The sequence below is a fragment of the Palaemon carinicauda genome, chromosome 4 (genome assembly GCF_036898095.1).
Source record: "Palaemon carinicauda isolate YSFRI2023 chromosome 4, ASM3689809v2, whole genome shotgun sequence".
In the NCBI taxonomy this organism is placed as follows: Eukaryota; Metazoa; Arthropoda; class Malacostraca; order Decapoda; family Palaemonidae; genus Palaemon; species Palaemon carinicauda.
Genome location: NC_090728.1, coordinates 71,711,594 through 71,736,677, shown reverse-complemented (window position 1 = coordinate 71,736,677; position 25,084 = coordinate 71,711,594). Strand labels below are relative to the sequence as shown.

The following is a 25,084-nucleotide window of genomic DNA, read 5'->3' as shown; positions in this document are numbered from 1 at the left end:
TAAGCATGATGATCAGAATACCTTTGTGTCTATAGTACTTATTTTTTGTACTGGAAATTATCTAAAAAATTGTAAACTAATTTAGAAAAAAGGGTTGGAACCATCGAACCAGGTGACAAATCTAGCTTTAAAAAAAAAAAAAAAAAAAAAAAAAAAAAAAAAAAAAAAAAAAAAAAAAAAAGACAGCTTCCTAACCCATGCAAAATCATGCACGAAATTGGTAATACTGTTTAACCTCAAGACAAGTAGTGATGATGAGATATTAGATGTCAAACCTCACCTAAATTATAGTTACGGAAGGGGAGTAGTCTTCAATAAAGACCTGTAAGAATTTACACAAGAGGAAATACTGGCCATGTGTCCATTAACAGTGTGGAAAATGCATAAGGTTCCTGGGACGTCAATGATTATCCTTACTTTGCAGGATGCCGATGTGCCTTCCCACATCGTTATTGAAAATGAGAGAATTAAAGTTCGACCTTTCAAACAGAAGCCCCTACAACGTTTCAATTGGACACCCTTCTAAAGTTGGCAAAAAAAATGTTTAGCATTTGACCCAGATCTCAAACTATAAATCCACTGATAGCAGCTGCGAAATTTATAAATTTGAAGAAGCTGCCCTCAACAAATCCAGTGTAGAACCCATGGGTGTGGGATATGATAAAAGACTGCAGAATAAACCAAACAGCTATGCAAAGGCATTAAAATCAAGAGAAAATACACCACAGGAAACATCAAACCCAAGTAGTGCTGCCAGTAATTCCAAGAAAAGAAATACATCCTCTAATGATAATGAAGTTTTTTATGACGAGGTAAGCATATTGCCTTCTAAAGCTTTGCCATGTTGTATTAAAAATGAGGTGTTGCCCATTTCTGTACAACCTTCATTACCCATCACAAACAATAGTACTAACCTCTCTCAGGCCATATCCTTGCCTGATTTGATGGAGGATCCACTTGATATCAAGTTACCAGGGGCACCTGTAATGGGGAAGGTGCAAAAACCTGGTAGCTATTTATTGGAAAAGAGAGAGACCTCCCTCTCTCTAACTCCCTTCCATACGAAACATTAGAGTTATGACATCAAATAAATATGATGTTTTGTCTGTTGATGTTTCTGATCAACCAGAGGACAATTTAAATAAATTTGAAATTCAAGTTGAGGTCCACCATCCCCCTCAACAATTAGATCAAAAGGACAAAAAGAAAATCACAAACACAAAACCCAATTTATCAAGACCCTCTCTAATAAAACCTACGGGAAATGGACTTAGATAAAAAAAAAATTACTAATGAGAAGACTTCATCCAAAAGTTCTTCCATAAAATAAACCATAGTTTTTTTTCTCCATTTTGCAATGGAATTGTCAAGGTTTATGGGCCAAATATGAGCACTCCCCAATAATTATATGTCTACAAGAGAGCAAACTTGATGACAATACTCCTTGTCCTCACGAATATATTAGCTATACGACACCATATGATCATCAAGTAAGCAGTCATGGCGGAAGTCTCATATACATTCGTCGATATGTTCCCCAAATATCTTTGTCTATTCGCACTACTCTGCAGGCAGTGGTTGTACAGATTGAAATAGGGAGAAAATATGTAATTTGCTCTCTGTACTTGCCTCCAAATGATAACATTTCGTATAAGGATTTAGTAAAGGTGATTCAACAACTCCCTCAACCTTTTCTCTTGTTGGGGGACTTTAATAGTAGACATCGTTTATGGAGCGATGTTTTAGCAAATACAAGGGACTACATTACAACATCAATTGATGAAAATTAAGATGTGGTACTACTTAATACAGGAGAGCCCACACACATTCATGTTCAGACAGGTACCTTATCTTGCATTGACCTATTAGAACGAGAGCTAGCAGCCATTTATTTAACGGAGATGACCAAAATTCTAGTGGGTATTTTTGGAAAGGGTCTACCATGGGACATCCAAAAATGGGTATCTTTAAGTTGGGCAAGGGTGGGTGTGGATTTTATTAACCCCTTTTGTCCGAAACGGACTTTTCATTTTTCGGCAAAATATGGGGGTAGGGGAAAGTAAATTGGCTGCAGCTCCTCTCTCACTGGGCCTAGAATAAAGAACTATATACCAAAATGATGCTATTGATGAGTAGATTTATTTGATATCAAACTAAATTAGTTAATTTATTATTAGAGGTCACCAGGGGTCAAAAGGTCAAGATTAGCCATTTGAAATGCCAGATTTGGGTTTTAATTGTATTTTGGCTAAATAAGACATCAAAATTTACTAAAGGTTTACTAAATATGCATAAAATATAAAAAAGAGATACAAATAAAGTTTTTTGAAGAACGTAGGATCTATTCCAGCAATATTACTAATATGGACTTCCCTAAAAATCTATTTTCTTTCCTTCACCCGAGGAATGGCTGCTCTCAGTGTCACTTTCATTATCATCATCATCATCATCATCATCATCTTCTTCTTCTTCCTGTACATCAGATTCTTCAACGGTTAACTTATCAGGGGTATTTGAGCCAGTGAACCAGACAATCATCAATCTACCATTCTGGACTTTCCAGCCATGTCCTTCAGGACCAAATGAGACTGGATCAGCTTCCTTGCATTCCTCAATACGTGTGCAACAAAGTTAGTTCTTAGCAAATTCTGTTGCAACACTCTTTGGCAAGGAGGACAACAGGGGTCTGTAGTTTTGATTTTATCCAAGGGATCAGTTTCCTTCTTTAGGGCATACAACTTGCGGAAAAGTTGAAGCCTGGCTTCATCAACACTTGTCAGGTTCCAAACTCCATAGACAATGCACAAGTACTCTTCAACTACAGCAGCAACATCTGTATCAATGACATCTGAGTCTCCAAGGTGACCAATTGCTGATGTGAACTTACGGTTGTTTTTCATTATTTCAAATGGCTTCCACTTTGCCTTTCTCTTAAAAGAGGCTGTGTAATCACAGCCTGTCAGAGCATGGAAGCTTAGTAGAGCATCGCATATAGGTCCAGTCAGTTTGGTTGCAAGTTGTGACATATATATGAAATGCCTGGAATTTCTAGAACTCAGGCCAGCATCCATCCAAATCTGTGCATTAAGAAACCTAGCATGGTAGAGAATGAGGATGAAGACGTCAGTGTCGTTACTGCAAATAACAATCACTGGAGCCACATCATGGTTAACAGCAACAAAGTTTGCATAGTACAGTAACCGTGTATCGGGTTCTTCATGCCTGCACTGAAGCTCATGAACCAGGATCCTGTTGACAGTTCCACTTACTGAAGTGTAAAGGTAGCATTCATGTTCCACTAGAAGGTAGACCTGATGTCCCTTAAGAGACGATGCATATCTATCTGATGACCATTCATCCTTCAAGAAGGCCAAAAACTCTGTTTTGCATTGTGATGTGCTTCAAGCCGTGTTGAGATCTGGTGGTCTTTTCCATGACGAGCCAGAGATTTATGTAGGTAGTGGGTGTCCTACCACACAAGTCATGTTCAATGTCCTTGATACTTGACCCATTAGTATATGTGTCACAGACTATGTGTACAATTTCACCAGTGCTACAAGCTTATTTCAAAAGGGACATTACCATCCCCCCATAGGTGGATGCCATGTCAAGCGTACGGAAGAAGAACATTGAATCAATAATATAGACATCAGTCCTGTCTGGTATGGCATTCAAGGTTCCCATTGCTTCTAATTTTTCCATTAATGTGCTCTTTGATATCTTGTTCATATCACCGGTTATAAGACACAATAATAAAGGAACTGTGGTGAGAGGGTAGGACAGGACAATACTGAGATCAAGTTCTTGTGTTACTGACAAATACAGCAGCCCTCAAAATATGTCTCTGGTGCATTTTGCTTCCTTGGTCTGTTTGTCCTTTGTGGAGAATTTAACTTTTACTGCATCCTGTGTGATATTCATCACATTTCTTCGCTTAAGTCTTGTGTGACACACAATTCACTTTGTGATACAGTCACTTAGGAGAGGACACACTAGAACGCACTGAACACATCCAAAATAAGTGTGTGAGAGAGAGGAAGGCTGCGATTATAACTCGATCTCTGTCTGCCTGTTTTTCTCTCCAACATAGGGTCCCCCCCCTCTCTCTCTCTCTCTCTCTCTCTCTCTCTCTCTCTCTCTCTCTCTGTATATATATATATATATATATATATATATATATATATATATATATATATATATATATATATATATCAGATTTGGCGACTTCCCGAAGGTTCCAGGATCGAGTTCTGGTAGTGTGGGGCTGTGCTTTGCGTCAAAATTTCCAACTAGATATAAATGTCAAGACGAATATTCTATTGGCCTTGGGTTTTAGGCAACTCCAAGACAAACTGCAACGCACCCGCGAGACTTCCCCTGTTAGCTCCACCCACCCATTGTCCTCGAAATGAAAATAAAAAAAAGATGGCATCCTCTCACCGGGAATTCTGGAATTTTCTATAGCAGCACGTGATAGAAAATCTCCCAAAGCACATGTTCTGAAATTCTCTCTAACATGACGCAATACATCATAAAAACATAAAAGAACATTACCTAAGCCATTGTTCCTATCTCACACGAATCCTACAAAACTTTCAAATAGACTACGTAAGACTTCTTAGCAAACATAAAAATAATACATAAATCACATATTCTAACTTGAATAAAGAATATAATGAAATTCACGACTAAAGTCTTACATAGTTTACATAGAATACTTATATCTACATGAGAGGGGCTCATTGTACGGGCTGTGTATCATCTCTTTAATGCACGAATGAAAACAATATAAATTAAATTATCAATAAACTACGATATTTACTCTACACTAGACCAGCTTCGTAAGAGTATACATCCAGAGCTAACTCTCAAAGAAATGGGGGGAAGCAACCGTGAAAGAGAATGTGTCAGAACCTCGCTCGTACATTGTCATGACAGTCACGGAAAAACTTTTCCATAAAAATCGGAAACATTTCCGTAACGTCAAATCAACAGCAGCCCTTGACACCAAGCTCCATCGGTGCCCCCAACGATGGGTCCCCCCAACCGCAGCCGTGACTGGGAAGCTCACATATCCACCACCATCCACGACCCAACCAGCTATTGGTACTACAGTGACATTGTGACCCAGCAGAAGTGCTGAGAAACCGAAGAGATATGAACAATGAGCTGCATATTATGTGAATGTCATCTTAATGATTGGCACAGCTGGTGATGATTTAATGATGTTCCTATATTGAGAGTGCTATTATTTAAAATGTGTGTGGTAAAATTGTCCAATATAACGCAGCTGGTGCTGTGTTGATGATGCAATGATGTTCTCATAATGAGAGTGATACTGTGTAAAAATCTCTAGTATTATTCTATATCATGGTTCAGAAAGTGATATCATGTCAAAATGTCTAGTATTCCTCTTCGCTAATAGTAATAATTCTTTAATTTCTTAATTACTTCAGTTTATTTTGTATTCGTTATAAAAGGTTATGGAAAGACGAGTGCTTGACAAGAGATGAATTCTCTAGCTCATTGAGGCAGACACAATAGGTTTCAATATTTGAAAGTAGCTTTGTGTTGCATGCGTGGTAACTAATAATGATATGGTTTTAGTATTTCAGAATGTTCTTATTTACATTAAAAAATGTTCTTAAAGAAGGGGGATGTATCAGTTCAGTGATTTATATTAGCCAGCACATTTCTTTGTCTAATACATATGAATAATAGACAACTAATGAATAGATAACAACTTATGTGTGTAAGTCCCTAAACTGACGTTGAAATCGTTACATATATATATATATATATATATATATATATATATATATATATATATATATATATATATATATATATATCCACACACACACACACACACACACACACACACACACATATATATATATATATATATATATATATATATATATATATATATATATATATATATATATATATATATATATATGTGAGTGTGTACAGAGAGAGAGAGAGAGAGAGAGAGAGAGAGAGAGAGAGAGAGAGAGAGAGAGAGAGAGAAAATATCCAACAAAGAGCTTTGAAAGATAACCGCAGGAAATTTAAAAGATGGAGTTGGGAAATTTTAATGAAAAAGTTTCGTATACTGTATCATTGTGTTTGAACAATATATTTTATGCGAATACTAGTTAATTCTGAAGGTAAAGTCACAAAAATTTTTCATGAAATTTATCATATGTGAAGCAATCATACTTCCGGATAAGAAACAGTGACTGTTTATAGTTTGCTGCTTATTAAGTGAGCCTTACTTTCAGTATTGCTAGCAAAGAATCAAAAGTCTGATGTGTCATACGTGATTATTCATAAGATTTGCCTTCATACAAACGAGCCTGGAACTGTAAATGATAAAATTCACCTTTTTTCCCTTTTCTGTTTAATAAAATCATTAATTCAAACTCCATTGTATAATCTATTGTCCAGTTCAGCAATGATATTTTCAATCAGAAGCAATTTCCTACTCAAACGCTATAGTATCTTGTTAACAAGTTAGTATTTATTCGACTGCAGAGTAAGGGAGGACTAAGGAGGCATGAGAGGTGCGGCGGTTCTGGTGTGGTCGTACATCGTTTTGTTGCTGCCTTGCCGCCGAAGTCGTGCCTCTACCTCGAAGCTCGTTGCATTCGGTGTGGCCAAACCCTTAGGTTTCTCAAGTTTCTTTGCTATGTATGATCCAATACTTTCCCAAGAGCTTTGGAGGTTATATTTTCAATCGAATGATTTACTGTCTCAAGAAATATAAGTTGAATTACAAATGTGAGATGAGCGTCACATATTTAAAGTCTTAGAAGTTATATTTCAGACACACCATGGAGTAGCCTTGGTAAGTTGGAACTGCCTGCTAATTGAGAGGCCTTAAAGAAGGGTTACTGGATTGTGCAGCCTATATATTTGAATCCCTTTGCAAGATGGTTTTTATTAAGATATCACTGGTGGCTCCCAGATCTAGAACAGCATCTGTTCAGACTTTTGGCTGTTACATGTTAAATGTTAGTTAAAAAAAAAAAAGTTTTATGCATTTAAGTAAAGCCGTTTCTCTGATGTGTTGGACTGGCTCTCAGATCACCCTTGCATGGTGTTATTACATAAATTAGAGTTATCAATATTGTGTTATGGAATCTGAGAAAGATTCAATTTTACATATTAAATGTTAATATTAAGATTAAAATATTGTAATGGTTTGTAACTAAAAAGCGTTGTTAATTTCTTGAACAAGAGGTAATGGTAAATTCTCGAAAGTCTTGTATTCGACGGATGTGTATATTGCTGATAATCCTTCAGGAATTTTCAAGAACTTTATAGTAAATAGGTCTAAGAATTATGTATAGGAGATGGGAGACAAATTAAGCAGAGACTAACATGGACCATCTTTCAGTAAACATATGCTCTCCTGGAAACATTTCTGTGACTCCTGTAACGAAATTTGTATTTTACAACGCTATTAGTTTTTAGAAGCAACCAAGGAAACCTTGGAAGATCAAATATCATCAGAAACTGTGTTTCTGATTATCATCTACTACATATGAAGCTATGTCTTGGATAATTCTTCAAAATCCGGCGCTGAGTTTCGTCATCGACTGAGTCTCACATTATAGAGACTTATAAATCCTAAGCCTGCATAACATTACGACGAATTTCTGTAAATTGCTAGTAATAGGTGAACTGTATTTTATGAATCTTGTAAAATATTGTAAATATTATTCATTAGATATAGTTAGTATTATGTCTGCTGTATTATTTTCTTTTGCTGTTACTATTTATCTACATTATCATGTTAAGTTAATTATTAATGTAATAAGACATTGAAGTAGAATTTACATAATCCACTTTGTGATATAGCTGACCATAACACATGATGATCTCTATAAATGGAAACCCTTTATTGCAAATAGGGGTAACAAAAGCCAAGTTTTAACTCATAGATGGTTGTATGTCTTCTATCAATAAGGAATCGATAACTTCCATGAATAAATTTCTTGGCGATTTTTGCATTATGAACTTTTGGTGAACAGTTTATGGCAGCATGATCCTCCTTGGCCGGATAAACCCTTAACCTTTACTCTTAAATGAAAAGCCTTATTCTCTACTACAGAAGAAGTAGGCCTATAAGGATATGGTGTGTGATGCTGTAAGTTCTCCTTCTCCATTGTTTAAATTTACCCATCAGAGCCACTTAAGTAAAGCACAGGGTACAATTGCTTGGATTTTGAAATTTATAAATATCTGTAAATTTAATACAGCTAAAATCTTAGGTGATCTAATTACTGATGTATTAAGAAAAGCAAAATAAAAAACAATTGTGTACAGACTGATGTATATGCAGTGGAGATTGATGCATTAATGAGGAATAAACCTCAGTCGAAGAGGTTAAGCTCATGTCTATTAGATCCGATTTTATATGAACAAGATTTATTGAGAATCAAGGGTAGTTTAAACTCTAAAGTATGCAGATTTGAAAAAAAAAAAAAAAAAAAAAAAACTGTAACAAATAATACCCATTCAGATAAATTACTCGTCAGCTTTCACCCTTTATTTCCTGGGCATGTAAGTTTATTTCTGTTATGTCTTCCATAAGAGGTAGTTTTTTTCATTATAAAAATTAAAAAAAAAACTGTCTGTCACAAGTATTAGGTAGATAGAAATGATTCTAGGGCATATAGCTAGTTTGTAGCTCCTCTTCCAGAATTAAGATTGAAGTCTGCACCACTATTTGCAGTAACTGGTAATTGCCTTGCTGGACCTGTTCTATGATGATTTTCCCTCAAAATTTGTATCATCTACTTTTTACATCTGCAGTGGTTCTATCCATTCGTTTAAAAATTACTGATTTAATTAAGGTTTCTGATTGTATGCTAGCAATTCTTAGGTTTGTTGTACGTTGGAGCCTTCCATTCATGCTTTATTCAGACAAGGGAACACTCTAAGAAGCAATTTCCTGGTATCTGACAGATGATTGTAGCAACCACAACCTTTGTGTTATAGGTATTGATTCCTCATTGGAAATCTATATTTTTGCGATCTGTGGTGGGAATGCTTGATGAGGTCTATGAAGTCTGATCTTTGGTGGTAATTTTATCAATAGAAGTGAATTAGAAACATCTATAATTAAAGTATAAGCTTGTGTGAAGTCAAGGTCTTTATTATATGTCAGTGATGAGACTAATTCTCCTGTTCCACTGCCTTCCTCTCATTTCCTTATCGGGTAAATAATGCGGTATTAAACTCTTGTTACATTTCAGTATGAGACTTGTGTGATAGGGATGATTTAGAAATATAGGGGTTGTGGGGTCATACTACCTTGAAAAATTACGCTCTGTTGGTGTAGGTTTTACTACCAATTGTAATATCAAGGAAAGTGATTTAGTTTTATTCAACAAAGACCAATTTTCCGGATTAAATTTCAAATGCCAACTCTAATGTAGCTAAAACCATGCAAATACTCAGGTCAAATTTTCCCTGTATGTAATTGAGTGTTGCATAATTATGGGTTATTTAATCAGAACTCCTAAAAGGTTAGGATGTAAATCAACCATTTTGAAAAAAGTAATTATTAAATTTAAAGCTTTTTGAATTTACAGTATAATATAAAATTTGTAACTATTTTTGTTCAGGAATTATTTGCAGTCAGCATAGTGTTGAATTTACATAGAAGTATTTGTTTATATTTTGTATATCACATTCTTATTGCTTGTGACATTGATTTCAAAATGAGAATTTCCTTTTTCTATTTTTTTTTTTTTTATATTTTTCAAGTAATGAATCTTTGTTGTATATCAGAGCAGTATATTACTTATGGAATATGAGAATCCTTGAAGAGATCCCACTGGACCCAACGGGCACAACATTTCTCTGCGATACCAGCACCGGTTGCCCTCGTCCCTGGATACTCGCCTCCTTGCGGAAACAGGCGTTGGAGATCATCCACAGACTATCGCATCCCTCCGGACGAACAACGGCACGGCTGATGACTGAAAATTTTGTGTGGCAAAGCATAAAAAAGTATTCACGCGAATGGGCCAGGACGTGCATGGCGTGCCAGACCAGCAAGATCAGTTGTCACACGGAATCTGGCATCGGTGATTCCCTCTCAACCGAGGCGCCCCTTGGAGCACATACACGTCGACATCGTGGGACCCCTCCCACAGTCCGGGGATGCCATGTATCTCTTCACGATCATAGACCAATCCACAAAGTGGCCAGAAGCCCCTCCCATGACGGAAGCCACAACCAATGCATGCGCAGAAGCCCTCCTGTCAAGTTGGATCAGCCGTTTCAGAGTACCCGATGACATCACGACCGACCGCGGGCCGGTGTTCCTGTCCGAGCTGTGGGCTTCTCTGGTTAGCCTACTGGGAACATCCCTTCACAGCATGACAGCATACAACCCCACGGCCAACGGCAAGGTAGAGAGGGTCCACCGTTCACTGAAAGCTTCCCTCATGGCCTGCTGTGCCGATGAAAACAGGAAAACACAACTACCATGGGTCTTCCTCGGCCTCAAGACTGCCCCCAGAGCAAACGGAGATGATTCTCCCGTGGAGAAATTGTACGGCGAGACATTGGCAGTACCTGGGGAGTTCTTCCTAACAAACAACACCAACCAAGACACGCCGATTGCAAGACTTCGTGAGGTTACTAGAAAATACACCCCGTGTCTGAGAACCTTCACCAACAGGACCACGCATTTCAAACCAAAGGGCCTGGACACCTGCAGCTACGTCTTCGTCAGGAACAACATGCATTGAAGACTGCCCCCAAGGTATACTGCTTCACGATTGACAAGTTGAAACCCGAATTCCTGACGGTGGACGACAATACCGTGAATACCGAAAAGGGGCATTCCCAAGTGCTGCCCCAAAACAACCCTCCTCCCACTTGGTGCAACCAGCCCCGACGACAGACAGTTGAATCCCCCGGGAACCCTGCCCGGGGAGGCATCCTATCGAACAATGCATCAGAGGTATCAGCCTTAGAAAATGTCCCTCAACTGCAGATCTCAAGAACCCGGGGTGCGCTTTTGCCCTTCTCGATGATACCAAGATTGAAAATGTCACATTATGAAAAATAATTATTGTAAAAATAATCCTTGTCTGGGGCGGGGGGGGGGGGGGGAGGGTTACTTGAAAAGACATAATTCTTTCAGTTCTTAGTTTCTTTTCATTATGTGCCCTAACAGATTTTTTATGTGAATTTTTGCCATTAGGGCTCGTCCAGGGTCCGGGGAGGGCATTCAGCTCTAATGAGAAAGTGCAAGAAAATCACACAGTACTATTAAGAAGTAAAATTAGTGAGATAATTTTACTGTCAGTGCTAGAGTGTGGATGTGTTGTGTCGAGCTCTGCTATTCATGCCCTGAGTCATGTTTTAGCTTTGTGTCTCTCGCTTAGAATATCATTGAAAAGATATTAGTTAGTCTTATGGATAAATCTAAGTGATAAGAAACAGTACACCATGTCTGCTCCTAACTGTGTCTGCTTCAAATGTAATGAAATGGATGGAGAACAGAAAAAAAATGGATAGTATGTGAATGTAAAAGACTCTACCATAAGAGATGTGTGCATATAGTGACAGCCATCAGTGAGATTGACTGGAATAGCCTAGATTGGTTATGCCCTCACAGCATATGTGAAGCTAGACAAAACAATTTAGTAATATCAAAATTAAAGGAAGATGTAAACATGAATAATCTGGCCCTGAACGAACAAGATGCGAAAATAGATGACTTGGAAAACAAACTTGCGGACCTTGGCACAGACGCAGCAAATTCCACCCAGATCACTGACCTCAATGACAAAGTTAACATTCTTGCCATGAATATGGAATCAATTAAAGCAACACTTCAAACATTGATGGACCCAAAACCGGAGAAACCGACAGTTGCTGACAAAGTTAAAGAAAAAAATCTGTTGATAATTAAATCAACTAATACAACAACTAAAATTACTGAAAGAAAACGTAAGGTTGAACAAGTACTTAAAGACAATCCTATACTTAACACGAAGCCAACTACGAATGGAAATGTTGTTGTAAACTTTGCAAACAATATGATCTGAGAAGAGGCGGCAAACAAAATTCAGAGATTGGTGGCTGACACTGAAACGAGAAAAATCGGAAACCTAAACCCTAAAATAATGATATGCAATGTATACAATGAGGAAGATGATGTAGTAAATGCTTAAATTCAAAGAAATAGCTGCCTGGACCATATCCAAAATATAGAAGATAAGATAAGTGTAGTCCTGAAGAAAAAATGCCTGGGGGGGGGGGGGCATCCAACATGTGCTGAAATGTGATCCTGAAGTTCGGAGGGCTATTCATGATAATGGAGACAAAGTTTTGTTATGATGGGGTATCTATAACATACGTGATAAGTACCACATGATCACCTGCTACCACTGTCAGAGGTACTGACATTTTGAAAAAGATTGCAAGTCTAAAAATAAAGTCTGCGGGAAATGTTCAGGGAGACACTCCACCAGAGAGTGTAATTCGGAAGTGTCAAAGTGTATAAACTGCACAAAGTTAAACAGACCAAATGACCATACAGTAAATTCTAGAGACTGCAATGCTTTTGACTTGGAATTGAAAAGACTAGCGGAAAATACTGATCATGGTTACTTGGGATGTCATAAACTGTGGCTATGTAAATATACAATCTGTAGGTAATAAGACTGTTCAAATTCGAGAATTGATAAACGAGAGATATTTAGATATGCTAGCATTATCTGAAATATGGCTAAATAACTTTGACAAGGCAAAGATCAATGAAATGACGTCCCCCACACATGTTGGACTCTTTATTCATAAAAGTTACTCAAATCTCAAAACGTTGAAAATAATTAGTGTAACAAGCTTTGAACATATAGAAATAAAATTTACGCCAAAAAAAAAAAAATAGAAGAATATCCTTTGTAACAATCTATAAACCTCCTAGAACAAACTCGAGTATCTTGTTTGAAGAATTCGGTGCTCTCATTGAGATGATTATCATGGAGAAAAACGAATTAGATATCTGTGGAGACTTGAGTTTTTGGATGGATGACGCATCAAATCCTGATGCTTTGGCATTTAGTGAGTTACTAGAATCATAACGACTAGTGAATAATGTCGACTGCACAACTACTTTAACTGGGCATACGCTAGACTTGGTTCCAAGTGATGACATGAATAATATTGTATGTGATATAAAAGTCGAAGAGAAATGTACCATCTCCAAAGTACACAAACTTCTTATGTTTAGTCTACCTTTACAGAAACACGCATTAGTAAAGAAAATAAACTTTAGACATAAATCAAATTTTTCTCCTACCGTATTTATTGAAGAAGTTACAAAGAAAATAAATGATGCTATCAACATTCCCTGTGATCATGATGACCAACGTCTGTTAGGAGGTAAGTGGGCTAACTGTCTTATGACCACTTACAATAATGTGAGTAAAAGTGAATATAATACCATGTGCCCAACGATGGAAACGATTATAACCGTAAAAGACCAATCTCTTTGGTTTGATGGAGAGACTTTGGTAAAAAAAAAAAAGAGGGAAAAAAGACGTAAAGAAAGAAAGTGGAATAGGTTAAAAACTGAAAGTACTTGTGTAGAATACAATATGCTGCATGTCAATATAACTACCTACTAGGAAGGAAAAAAAGTGAATACTATAAGAGAAAGACCTTCGAAGCAGTAACAGACATAAATAAGTTATATCGTCTCCTGAATGGTATAATGGAAATGTAAAAGAAAAGAAGCTACCTGATGGATACAGTGACCAGGAACTAGTAAATAATTTTCTAGTATTCTTTAGAAACAAAATTGAAAATATAACATCAGATTAATGATATAGGCTACCAGGCAGACAGACAAAGTTAATGCGATTTAACAACATAACACAAGATGGCATCACCAGAATTATCAAGAGAGCAAAGAAAACAAACTGCGCGATCGATCCTATGCCAATATCTGAAGTAATTGAATAGATAGACTTTTCTAGTCTAGCCGAAATAATAATGAGAATAGCAAATGCAAGCATTGATGAATGGAAGTTTCCTAAATCTGAGAAAATGGCTATAGTCACACCCAGGGCCGAATTACCACATAGGCAAACTAGGCATTTGCCCAGGGCCCCGCGCATTTGGGGGCCCCGCGATCCAAGGGGTTCAGGGGCTCATCCAAGACTGCGCACATGGTGCAAGTGCAAAGGGGTCCCTACCTAAAAAGTTCAAGTGTTTGGAGAGTAAAATTGATTTTTGAAAATTAATCATAACAAAAATAAATAATGAAATAAAATAAAATAAAAATAAATAAACCTAACCATAGATGGCAACACTCAACACGCCTTTGTTTACATCAGAACGGTTGTGTTTCCCCACTAATGGGTGAGTATGGAGGATTCCTCTCCAATTTTCTGTAGTAATTACACGTTATCTAGACTTGTACTGTGACAAATTAACTGAAGTGTTGTTGATAGACATTGATGTGTATGGATAAATGTTTGTTTTCGCCTCTAAATGTTAGGGGAGGTACCTGATAGGGTTACTTGACCAGTAAAGACACATGGACCAGTAAAGACGCATTTTTGGAAAAAATACTATAAGAAAACTTAACAACGCAAACTGACTTCCGTTGATAGGTTTTAAAAGCACTTGTCCTCTCTTTAAGTCTTTATCATTTCAATAACAGATCTCTATTACTCTAGAAGTTATTGAGGTCAAAGTGCAAAAATGTTGCAAACCATGCAATTTCTTAGCAAAATGCTAAGAATTTGCTATTTTACTATTAGTGCTACCACTGTTTACACAGCTATTTAGGTACTGATTTTTCTATTTCAGGGTGTTGAAAATTTATCTAGGGAGCAAATGACGTCCAGAAAAGCATTGGATTTGGAGAAAATCTAGCTTTCCCGTGCAATTTCAGTATGATTTCTGATTAAGTAAATTGGAGATCAAGGAGGATGAATTAGTAAAATATTCGTAGCCCAAATCACTAACCTAATCTATGGTAAAAGTTCTGTATATGACTCCTTTCTGGTAACGTTTTGAATTTTTAGAGGCGCAGCCAGAGGAAAGGGGGCTACAAGGGCCATATCCCCCCAATTGACAGAAGAAAAAAAAATAATTCAAAAATAAATAATAATTGGTAATGAAAAATTTGTATTTGCATGATTACAGACAGTGGTACATCTTCATTATGGCATCTCGTGAACCTGACGTTGGAAAAATAAATACATCATACATATACCAAAGGCACTTCCCCCAATTTTGGGGGGTAGCCGACATCAATAATGAAACAAAACAAAAAAGGGGACCTCTACTCTCTACGTTCCTTCAGCCTAACCAGGGACTCAGCCGAGTTCAGCTGGTACTGGTAGGGTGCCACAGCCCAACCTCCCACATTATCCACCACAGATGAAGCTTCATAATGCTGAATCCCCTACTGCTGCTACCTCCGCGGTCATCTAAGGCACCGGAGGAAGCAGCAGGGGCTACCGGAACTGTGCCACAATCACTCGCCATTCACTCCTATTTCTAGCACGCTCTCTTGCCTCTCTCACATCTATCCTCCTATCACCCAGAGCTTTCTTCACACCATCCATCCACCCAAACCTTGGCCTTCCTCTTGCACTTCTCCCATCAACTCTTGCATTCATCACCTTCTTTAGCAGACAGCCATTTTCCATTCTCTCAACATGGCCAAACCACCTCAACACATTCATATCCACTCTAGCCGCTAACTCATTTCTTACACCCGTTCTCACCCTCAACACTTCGTTCCTAACCCTATCAACTCGAGATACACCAGCCATACTCCTTAGACACTTCATCTCAAACGCATTCAATTTCTGTCTCTCCATCACTTTCATTCCCCACAACTCCGATCCTTACATCACAGTTGGTACAATCACTTTCTCATATAGAACTCTCTTTACATTCATGCCCAACCCTCTATTTTTTACTACTCCCTTAACTGCCCCCAACACTTTGCAACCTTCATTCACTCTCTGACGTACATCTGCTTCCACTCCACCATTTGCTGCAACAACAGATCCCAAGTACTTAAACTGATCCACCTCCTTAAGCAACTCTCCATTCAACATGACATTCAACCTTGCACCACCTTCCCTTCTCGTACATCTCATAACCTTACTCTTACCCACATTAACTCTCAACTTCCTTCTCTCACACACCCTTCCAAATTCTGTCACTAGTCGGTCAAGCTTCTCTTCTGTGTCTGCTACCAGTACAGTATCATCTGCAAACAACAACTGATTTACCTCCCATTCATGATCATTCTCGCTTACCAGTTTTAATCCTCATCCAAGCACTCGAGCATTCACCTCTCTCACCACTCCATCAACATACAAGTCAAACAACCACGGCGACATCACACATCCCTGTCTCAGCCCCACTCTCACCGGAAACCAATCACTCACTTCATTTCCTATTCTAACACATGCTTTACTACCTTTGTAGAAACTTTTCACTGCTTGCAACAACCTTCCACCAACTCCATATAACCTCATCACATTCCACATTGCTTCCCTATCAACTCTATCATATGCTTTCTCCAGATCCATAAACGCAACATACACCTCCTTACCTTTTGCTAAATATTTCTCGCATATCTGACTAACTGTAAAAATCTGATTCATACAACCCCTACCTCTTCTAAAACCACCCTGTACTTCCAAGATTGCATTCTCTGTTTTATCCTTAATCCTATTAATCATTACTCTACCATACACTTTTCCAACTACACTCAACAAACTAATACCTCTTGAGTTACAACACTCATGCACATCTCCCTTACCCTTATATAGTGGTACAATACATGCACAAACCCAATCTACTGGTACCATTGACAACACAAAACACATTAAACAATCTCACCAACCATTCAAGTACAGTCACACCCCCTTCCTTCAACATCTCAGCTTTCACACCATCCATACCAGATGCTTTTCCTACTCTCGTTTCATCTAGTGCTCTCCTCACTTCCTCTATTGTAATCTCTCTCTCATTCTCATCTCCCATCACTGGCACCTCAACACCTGGAACAGCAATTATATCTGCCTCCCTATTATCCTCAACATTCAGCAAACTTTCAAAATATTCCACCCACCTTTTCCTTGCCTCCTCTCCCTTTAACAACCTTCCATTTCCATCTTTCACTGTCTCTTCAATTCTTGCGCCAGGATTACAGACATTATGGCATCTCATGAACGTGATGCTGGACGTTCTTATGCGAGTGGGTCACAGAAAAGAAAGAAGAAAATTCAAGAAGAAGAACAGAAAAAGAAAGATGTAGGAAGCTGCAGAAAGATCACAGATATGCTCACGAAAACAGTTTCTGATGTTACCAGTACAGTTGAATCTGCAGATACGTCAGATCATACAGGAAGCCCTCCCTCCATTATTTCGCAGCCAGCATCTACTTCTTTTGTGTCTCCTCTCTATGTGATGGACATTTCATCCACAGGATTTGTCTTAAAAGATCCTGCCTCATGGCCAAATGTAATCCCAGATTCTCTACGTAATGCTTTCATTGCAGAAAACTTCAGTCAAACTCTGAACATTGACTTTAGGAAATCAGCAAGGATTTATGATGATGGAAATCGTCGTTGTTTAAAGTCATCTATGTCTTATAGGAAGCTTGCAAATTCAGAAACTGTGAAAAGATCATGGATGGTATACTCTGAAAGCTCAGGAAAAGTGTACTGTTCTACCAAAGAAAATGCCTTCACACAGGGGTTCAATGACTAGAAAAATTCCAAGCGTTTCGAGGAACATGAAAACAGCACCACTCACAGGAGCTGCATTTTAGCCAGTGTATTTCGTGCACAGAAAAAAGGCTTATTGGATTCTCATTTGGAAAATCAAACTGTAAAAGAGCGCACTTATTGGAGAAAAGTTCTAGAAAGAGTTGTTGCTGTTGTAAAATTCTTAGCTCTAAGAGGACTTGCTTTCCGTGGAGAAAATGAGGATTTTGGTTCGGAAAACTGTTAGCACAATTCGATCCATTCTTAGCAAATCATGTGTCACGCCTTGGGAATGCAGGAAGAGGCACTGTATCTTACATGTCATCTACTATTTGCAATGAATTTATTGAACTGATGACTAAGAAGGTCCTCAATAACATCATAGCAACTGTGAAAACTACAAAATACTTTGCAATAATTGTAGATTCAACACCAGATATTTCACATACAGTCCAACTGACATTCATTGTTCGCTTTGTTGACTCCAGTGGTAAGCCAGTAGAGCGCTTTATAAAATTCATTCCTCTCTCAGGCCATGATGGAGAAACAATGATGAATGTAGTACTGGATACTCTGCTTGAACATGATCTCTCTATTATGGATTGCCGTGGCCAGAGCTATAACAATGCAAGTAACATGTCGGGTAAATGTAATGGATTGCAAGCCCATATTAAGCAAATCAACCCACTTGCTGAATATGTGCCCTGCTCAGCACATTCTCTTAATCTTGTTGGGTCATGTGCTGCGGAGTGTTGTGTTGCTGCAGTTTCATTTTTTGGACTTTTACAAGCACTCTTTAATTTTTTCTCTGCTTCAACGCATCGGTGGAGTATACTCAAGTCAACCATTCATGGAGATGTCATCAAATCATTATCAACAACAAGGTGGTCAGCGCAGCATGATGCAACACATGCTTTGAAAGACAGCTTTGCTGAAATACGTTCTGCTTTGATCCAAATAGCAGAGGATGAAGACCAGACAGCAACTACAAGAAGCGAAGCAGCCAGCTTAGCATCGAAATTGGAAGATTTTGAATTGGCCCTACTCTGTGTGCTTTGGGACTGTATACTGGAACGGTTAAATGCCACGAACAAGACACTTCAGAAAACTGAAATTGAAATGGCTACTTGTGCTAACCTCTATGCAGGCTTAGTGGAATTTGTAATCTCACTTCGCAATGATGAAGCTTTTGAAATGTTTGAAGAGAAAGCTAAACTGCTGGTGAAAGACTACAGTTACCGGGCTGATCATCAGCGGTCAAGGAAGAGGAAACGCAATTTTGAAGAGCCAGACAATGAAATTGTATTGCTACCAAGGCAGAAATGTAAGACAGCTACATACTTCGTCATTCTGGATTCACTGATTACAGAATTGGTGAAAAGAAAAGAAATCTACCAGAATCTCAATGACAAGTTTGGATTTCTGTTCAAAATTACTACTATGCCAGATGCAGAATTGAGAGAAGCTGCATTAAAGTTGCAACAACACATTTCAGCAGATGTTCAGGACACATTTGTTGAAGAAATAGTTCATTTTTCTGGGTATATGAATCAGATTTAAAGCTCCACCTGAAAAATGTGCGCCCTCAGCTGCTTTGAAACATTTAAGAAATGCAGGTATCTCAGAAACCTTCCCTAATGTTGACAAAGTGTATCGCCTTTACCTAATACTTCCAGCTACTAACTGTGAAGGAGAACGTTCATTTTCTGTTTTGAAAAGAGTGAAAAACCAGCTCCGTTCAACAATGAGCCAAGACAAATTGTGTAACCTAGCCTTGTTGACCATTGAGTCTGATCTAACAAGAAATATTGATTTTCAGAGTATAATTGATGATTTTGCCAATATGAAATCCAGAAAGAAATTTATTTAAGAAGTGCTTGTGAAGTTGATATATGTACATGCATGATTTAATTATAATCACAAAAAGGGAATGTAGTGGTTATGTTGAATACCAAAGGTGTGTATGATGCTTTAGTAACCTAGTTTATTTAAGAAGTGCCTGTGAAGTTGATATATGTACATGCATGATTTGATGATAATCACAAAAAGGGACTGTAGAGGTTATGTTAAATATCAAAGGTGTGTATGATGCTATTGCTTTAGTAACCTAGGATTCTTCTGTTTCTTTTCTTTAAACATATAATTAGATAAGCGTAATGGTAAATACTAATGAAAATGGAATTATTATGTTAAAGGAGAAGGGTATAAGATGGCAAAGATTTAATTATCTAGAAATATTGTACTTTGAGTTTCTATTTTTGATATGAATGATTTACTGATTATTATAGGCTTAATGGCAAAATGTGATATAAACGGAATGATAACAGTGGCTGTGTTGAATGTAATAGGTGTAGGGTTATAAGTCATTACTTTATCTAACAATTCTTTACTTTCTTGAGTTTATATGATTTGATAGTCTTATGCATGATGCAATGATAACAATAATGGTCAGTGATATATAAAGGGAATGATACTGCTGTAGTGGTTATGCTGAATATAGTAGGTACATGATGTCACTACTTTGATAGCCTAATCTAGTAATACTATGTTGTCTTGAGCTTATTCTCTTTAAAATGCATGATTTAACAAGATAGTTATAATGGCTGTTGGTAAATGGTTTTGGTTGCCTTAGTGTACTTTCCCTATTAGATTTAATCTAAATAGCCAGAATGTATTTGATTAGACCTTAAACAGGCTCACACCGAGCTGGAAGGGGTTGCTTTGCTTACCCGTAACTCAAAGGGCCCGGAGACTTCTTAATCCGGCCCTGGTCACACCAGTTCTGAAAAATGCACTGGACTACCAGGCATTAAGCTCATATAGACCTATTTCAAATCTATCATTTATCTCAAAAGTGCTTGAATATGTAATTCTTGAACAACTTATCAGCCACTTAGAAATGATAGAAGCTTACCTGACAACCAATCTGCTTACAGAAAACTATACTCTATGGAGACAGCCATCTGCTCTGTTGTAAATGATATGCTAGAAATGATGGATGAAAATAAATGTGGTATCTTAATACTGCTCGATCTTAGTGCTGCTTTTGATACAGTTGTGCATGAACTGCTACTAAATGATCTACGGTCCATCGGCGTTGAAGATCAAGCCTTCGAATACCTAAAAGACTACTTAGTTGGTAGAAATTACTGTGTACAAATTGGAAACTCTTATTCATCATATGAACCCTTAAACGGAGGTGGAGTGTACTTGGCCCAATCTTATTCTGCATCTATACTATTGGTGTATCGAAAATGCTTCAAAGGCATGGCGTAAAGTTTAAACTATTTGCAGATGACACACAATTTTTCTTCTCCATACATGATATACGTGACACCACCGAAACTCTAAACCGAATATTTGATAGTGTTAGAGAATGGATGACATTTAAACAACTAAAATTAAACGAGAACAAAGCTGAATTCATGGTGGTGGGCAAGAGAAACAGCGTGAGAAACTTAGGTGATATTTAAATGAACATAAATAATGATTCGGTGCCGATATCTAGTACAGTTCGAGATCTAGGTGTATTTCTTGACTGTAACCTGTCTCCAAATGCCCAAATAAATAATGTAATGAAAACTGATGGTTATCATCTAAGAAATATTGCGTTTATAAAAAAGCACCTGGACGAAAATTCTGTAAAGAAACTTGTGATAAACTGTTATTACCAGGATTGACTACTGCAACTCTATCTACTACAATTTACCAAAAGTGCAACTTAAGAAATTACAAAACATAATAAACAGAGGAGCAAGACTGATAAAAGGTGTCCCACCTAGAGAAAGGATCACCCCTATACTAATTGATTTACACTGGCTGCCGATTAAAGTGAGAATTGAATTTAAAATATGTACAATAACCCACCAAGTTATCAGAACCAGTCGTCCAAAATACTTAAGAGAATTGCTACATATTGCGCAGCCAACAAATCGTGTCGACACGAGAATAGTTACAGATGGCTTCAAACTGTTGGAACCTAGATTTATGTCCACTTTGGGCTCCAGAGCATTTAAATATGTGACCCCGAGACTATATTATAAGCTCCCACGAAACATTCTAATGATTGAAGACATAAGGCTTTCAAGAGGAAACTGAAGACTTTTTTTTTTTTATTTCATGAGTCTTTTGACAGTGACGATATAACAGTAAAAGAACAAGGTAAAACAACAGTGGAGGTCCTGTAGATAGAGTGGTTCCCCTGTTGTATGGGACCGGAAAAGCAGCCATCAAAGTAAAAGTAAAAGATGAAAGAAATAAAATTGGAATAGAGGGTCCGAAGTGACGCTGCAGACACTGACTGAAGTAGGCTTGACTCTCACTGGCGATTTTTTGTCTAGCGATGGTGATTGTTGCCAGATACTTTAAAAAAAATGATAGATCTCAATACCATCATTTAATACGAGCTCTTTGTTCACCATGAATCTCCTAGGGTGCATGACAACATGTGTGCGCAAGCATTAGGCATCACGGGACGTGGGACATCTTGCAAAGATTAAGGTTTGACGTTCATCTTCACGAGACAATTTTGGAAGCCAGGCATTCGAAAGACGCGTCGAGTGACTAACGGCGAATGAGGAGCAACGTCACTTGAAGCCTTGCGAATGAATGAGCAACCAAAATCAATGGAATAACACATGGAATGAATATTCCCGTGGTAATTATATTCCTATGTCACCCATCAGGTATGTAAGTAGGCAGTGTGGGCATCGTTAGCCAGTTCTCACAACGCATCGAGAGAGAGAGAGAGAGAGAGAGAGAGAGAGAGAGAGAGAGAGAGAGAGAGAGAGAGAGAGAGAGAGAGAGAGAGACCCTCCACTTTTCTTAATTAATAAATTCATAGCATTCAATAAGTGCGCTTCTTTACCTGTATAGTTATAAGCATGGTAATAAATATGGTTGGACATGTCTACAATGAGGACTACATGGATATCCTAAAGAAATGAAAACTTAAAAGGGTATAAGAATGCGAAAGTAATGCGACATAACAACAGACCTAATAATGAAATTGAAATAAGTCACATTGATGTAATTGATAGGCTACTAAGTAATATCCTAACGAAATAAATAACATAACCAGATGTAATGACAGCAATGTAAAATGCAACATAACACCAGACCCAATAATAAAACGGCTGGATTCAGTTCAAAGCCCTCTTTATATCAAATCAGGCACTCAATGTTCTGTTGACCGTACCGTCTGTCGTCAGTCGCTCTACAGGGGTTCAATGGGCCTGCTCATGTTGCCGACATCGTGCCATTTGCACGATCGATCAGGAACGTAAGGGAGTCTTTTTGGGTGGGTCGGGTGGGAGGGGGGCCTAAAATTTGAGAAGTCACTGAGGAAACGCCCTTAAATGCGATTTCCTGCCATCTGACAGATGATTGTAGCAACCACAAATCATACTTTTTGGACGATTTTTATGTGACAAATTACAATATTCTGTATACACATTGACTATCATTAGAAACCTTTAGGCCTAATTGATGAATTTACCAAAAACATAATAACCATGTTGATTCTTTGCTATAAAATCATTCCCAATATCGATCAAGTTAGGGCTATCAATTTTCTAAGCCTACTATGTTTTTATTTTCAATTTATCATATTTATCATATGTTTTTGGTTAAAATTTTGTCTTTAAATTTTTAACAGCTTTTATATCTTTAATTTCGTCAAATTTCTAGTTTATGGAAGACAATTGCCCAATGTCTTAATTACTAATTATATTATTTGTCTTTGGTTTTAAACTATGATAAGGTATACAGATGAGAACCTCATATACAGAAAAGACTTCCTAGAATTGATAATAATGCAATAGTCATAAAAAATCAAGGTTTTTAAAATGCCTCTCAATTAGCAACTCTCTCTCTCTCTCTCTCTCTCTCTCTCTCTCTCTCTCTCTCTCTCTCTCTCTCTCTCTCTCTGTATATATATATATATATATATATATATATATATATATATATATATATATATATATACACACATATAGGTAGTATGTTGACCATGGCACCAGCCGCCCGTTGTGATACTACCGCTAAAGAGTTATGGGGTCCTTTGACTGGCCAGACAATGCTACATTGGATCCTTCTCTCTGGTTACGGTTCTTTCCCTTTGCCTACACAGACACCGAATAGTCTGGCCTATTCTTTACAGATTCTCCTCTGTCCTCATACACCTGACATCACTGAGATTACCAAACAATTCTTCTTCACCCAAGGGGTTAACTACTGCAATGTAATTGTTCAGTGGCTACTTTCCTCTTGGTAAGGGTAGAAGAGACTCTTTAGCTATGGTAAGCAGCTCTTCTAGGAGAAGGACACTCCAAAATCAAACCATTGTTCTCTAGTCTTGGGTAGTGCCATAGCCTCTGTACCATGGTCTTCCACTGTATTGGGTTAGAGTTCTCTTGCTTGAGGGTACACTCGGGCACACTGTTCTATCTCGTTTCACTTCCTCTTGTTTTGTTAAAGTTTTTATAGTTTATATAGGAAATATTTATTCTAATGTTGTTGCTATTCTTAAAGTATTCTATTTTTTTGTTGTTTCCTTTCCTCACTGGGCTATATTCCCTGTTGGGGCCCCTGGGCTTATAGCATCCTGCTTTTACAACTAGGGTTGTAGCTTAGCATTTAATAATAATAATAATAATAATAATAATAATAATAATAATAATATACATACATTAAACTTATTATGTATATGTATATATATATATATATATATATATATATATATATATATATATATATATACATATGGTCAGTTGTTGAATACCTACTTTTAAAGCCTGTCTGCTCTCTTGGTTTATTATATACAGTATATATATATATATATATATATATATATATATATATATATATATATATATATATATAGATATATTTCTATATACATATATATATATATATATATATATATATATATATATATATATATCTATATATATATATATATATATATATATATATATATATATATTTATACATACATACATATATATATATATATATATATATATATATATATATATATATATATATATATATATATATGTGTGTGTGTGTGTGTGTGTGTGTGTGTGGGCAGACATATATGTACTCTTACGAAGCTGGTCTAGCCTAGAGTAAATAGGATATTAATGTATTTTATGTATGTTTTCATATGTGCATTGAAGTGGTGAGTAGCCAGCTCTTAAGATGAGTTCCTCTCTTGTAGGTATAAGTTTGTTATGTAAATTACGTAAGACTTTCGCCGTCAATTTCATTGTATTTTTCATTCAAGTCAGTATATGAAA

The 25,084-nt window shown here is 37.2% G+C and overlaps 2 protein-coding genes across 2 annotated transcripts; both read left to right on the top strand.

Moving 5' to 3' along the window:
• Nucleotides 1-17,232: 17,232 nt before the first annotated feature.
• Nucleotides 17,233-17,787, top strand: LOC137639497 (zinc finger MYM-type protein 5-like). The gene has a single exon (XM_068371765.1). The coding sequence runs from the start codon at nt 17,233-17,235 to the stop codon at nt 17,785-17,787; it is 555 nt and encodes a 184-aa protein (XP_068227866.1).
• Nucleotides 17,788-18,101: 314 nt separating this feature from the next.
• Nucleotides 18,102-19,343, top strand: LOC137639496 (zinc finger MYM-type protein 1-like). Its single transcript, XM_068371764.1, has one exon. It carries the CDS (start codon nt 18,102-18,104, stop codon nt 19,341-19,343), a length of 1,242 nt encoding a protein of 413 aa, XP_068227865.1.
• The last annotated feature ends 5,741 nt before the right edge of the window (nt 19,344-25,084 follow it).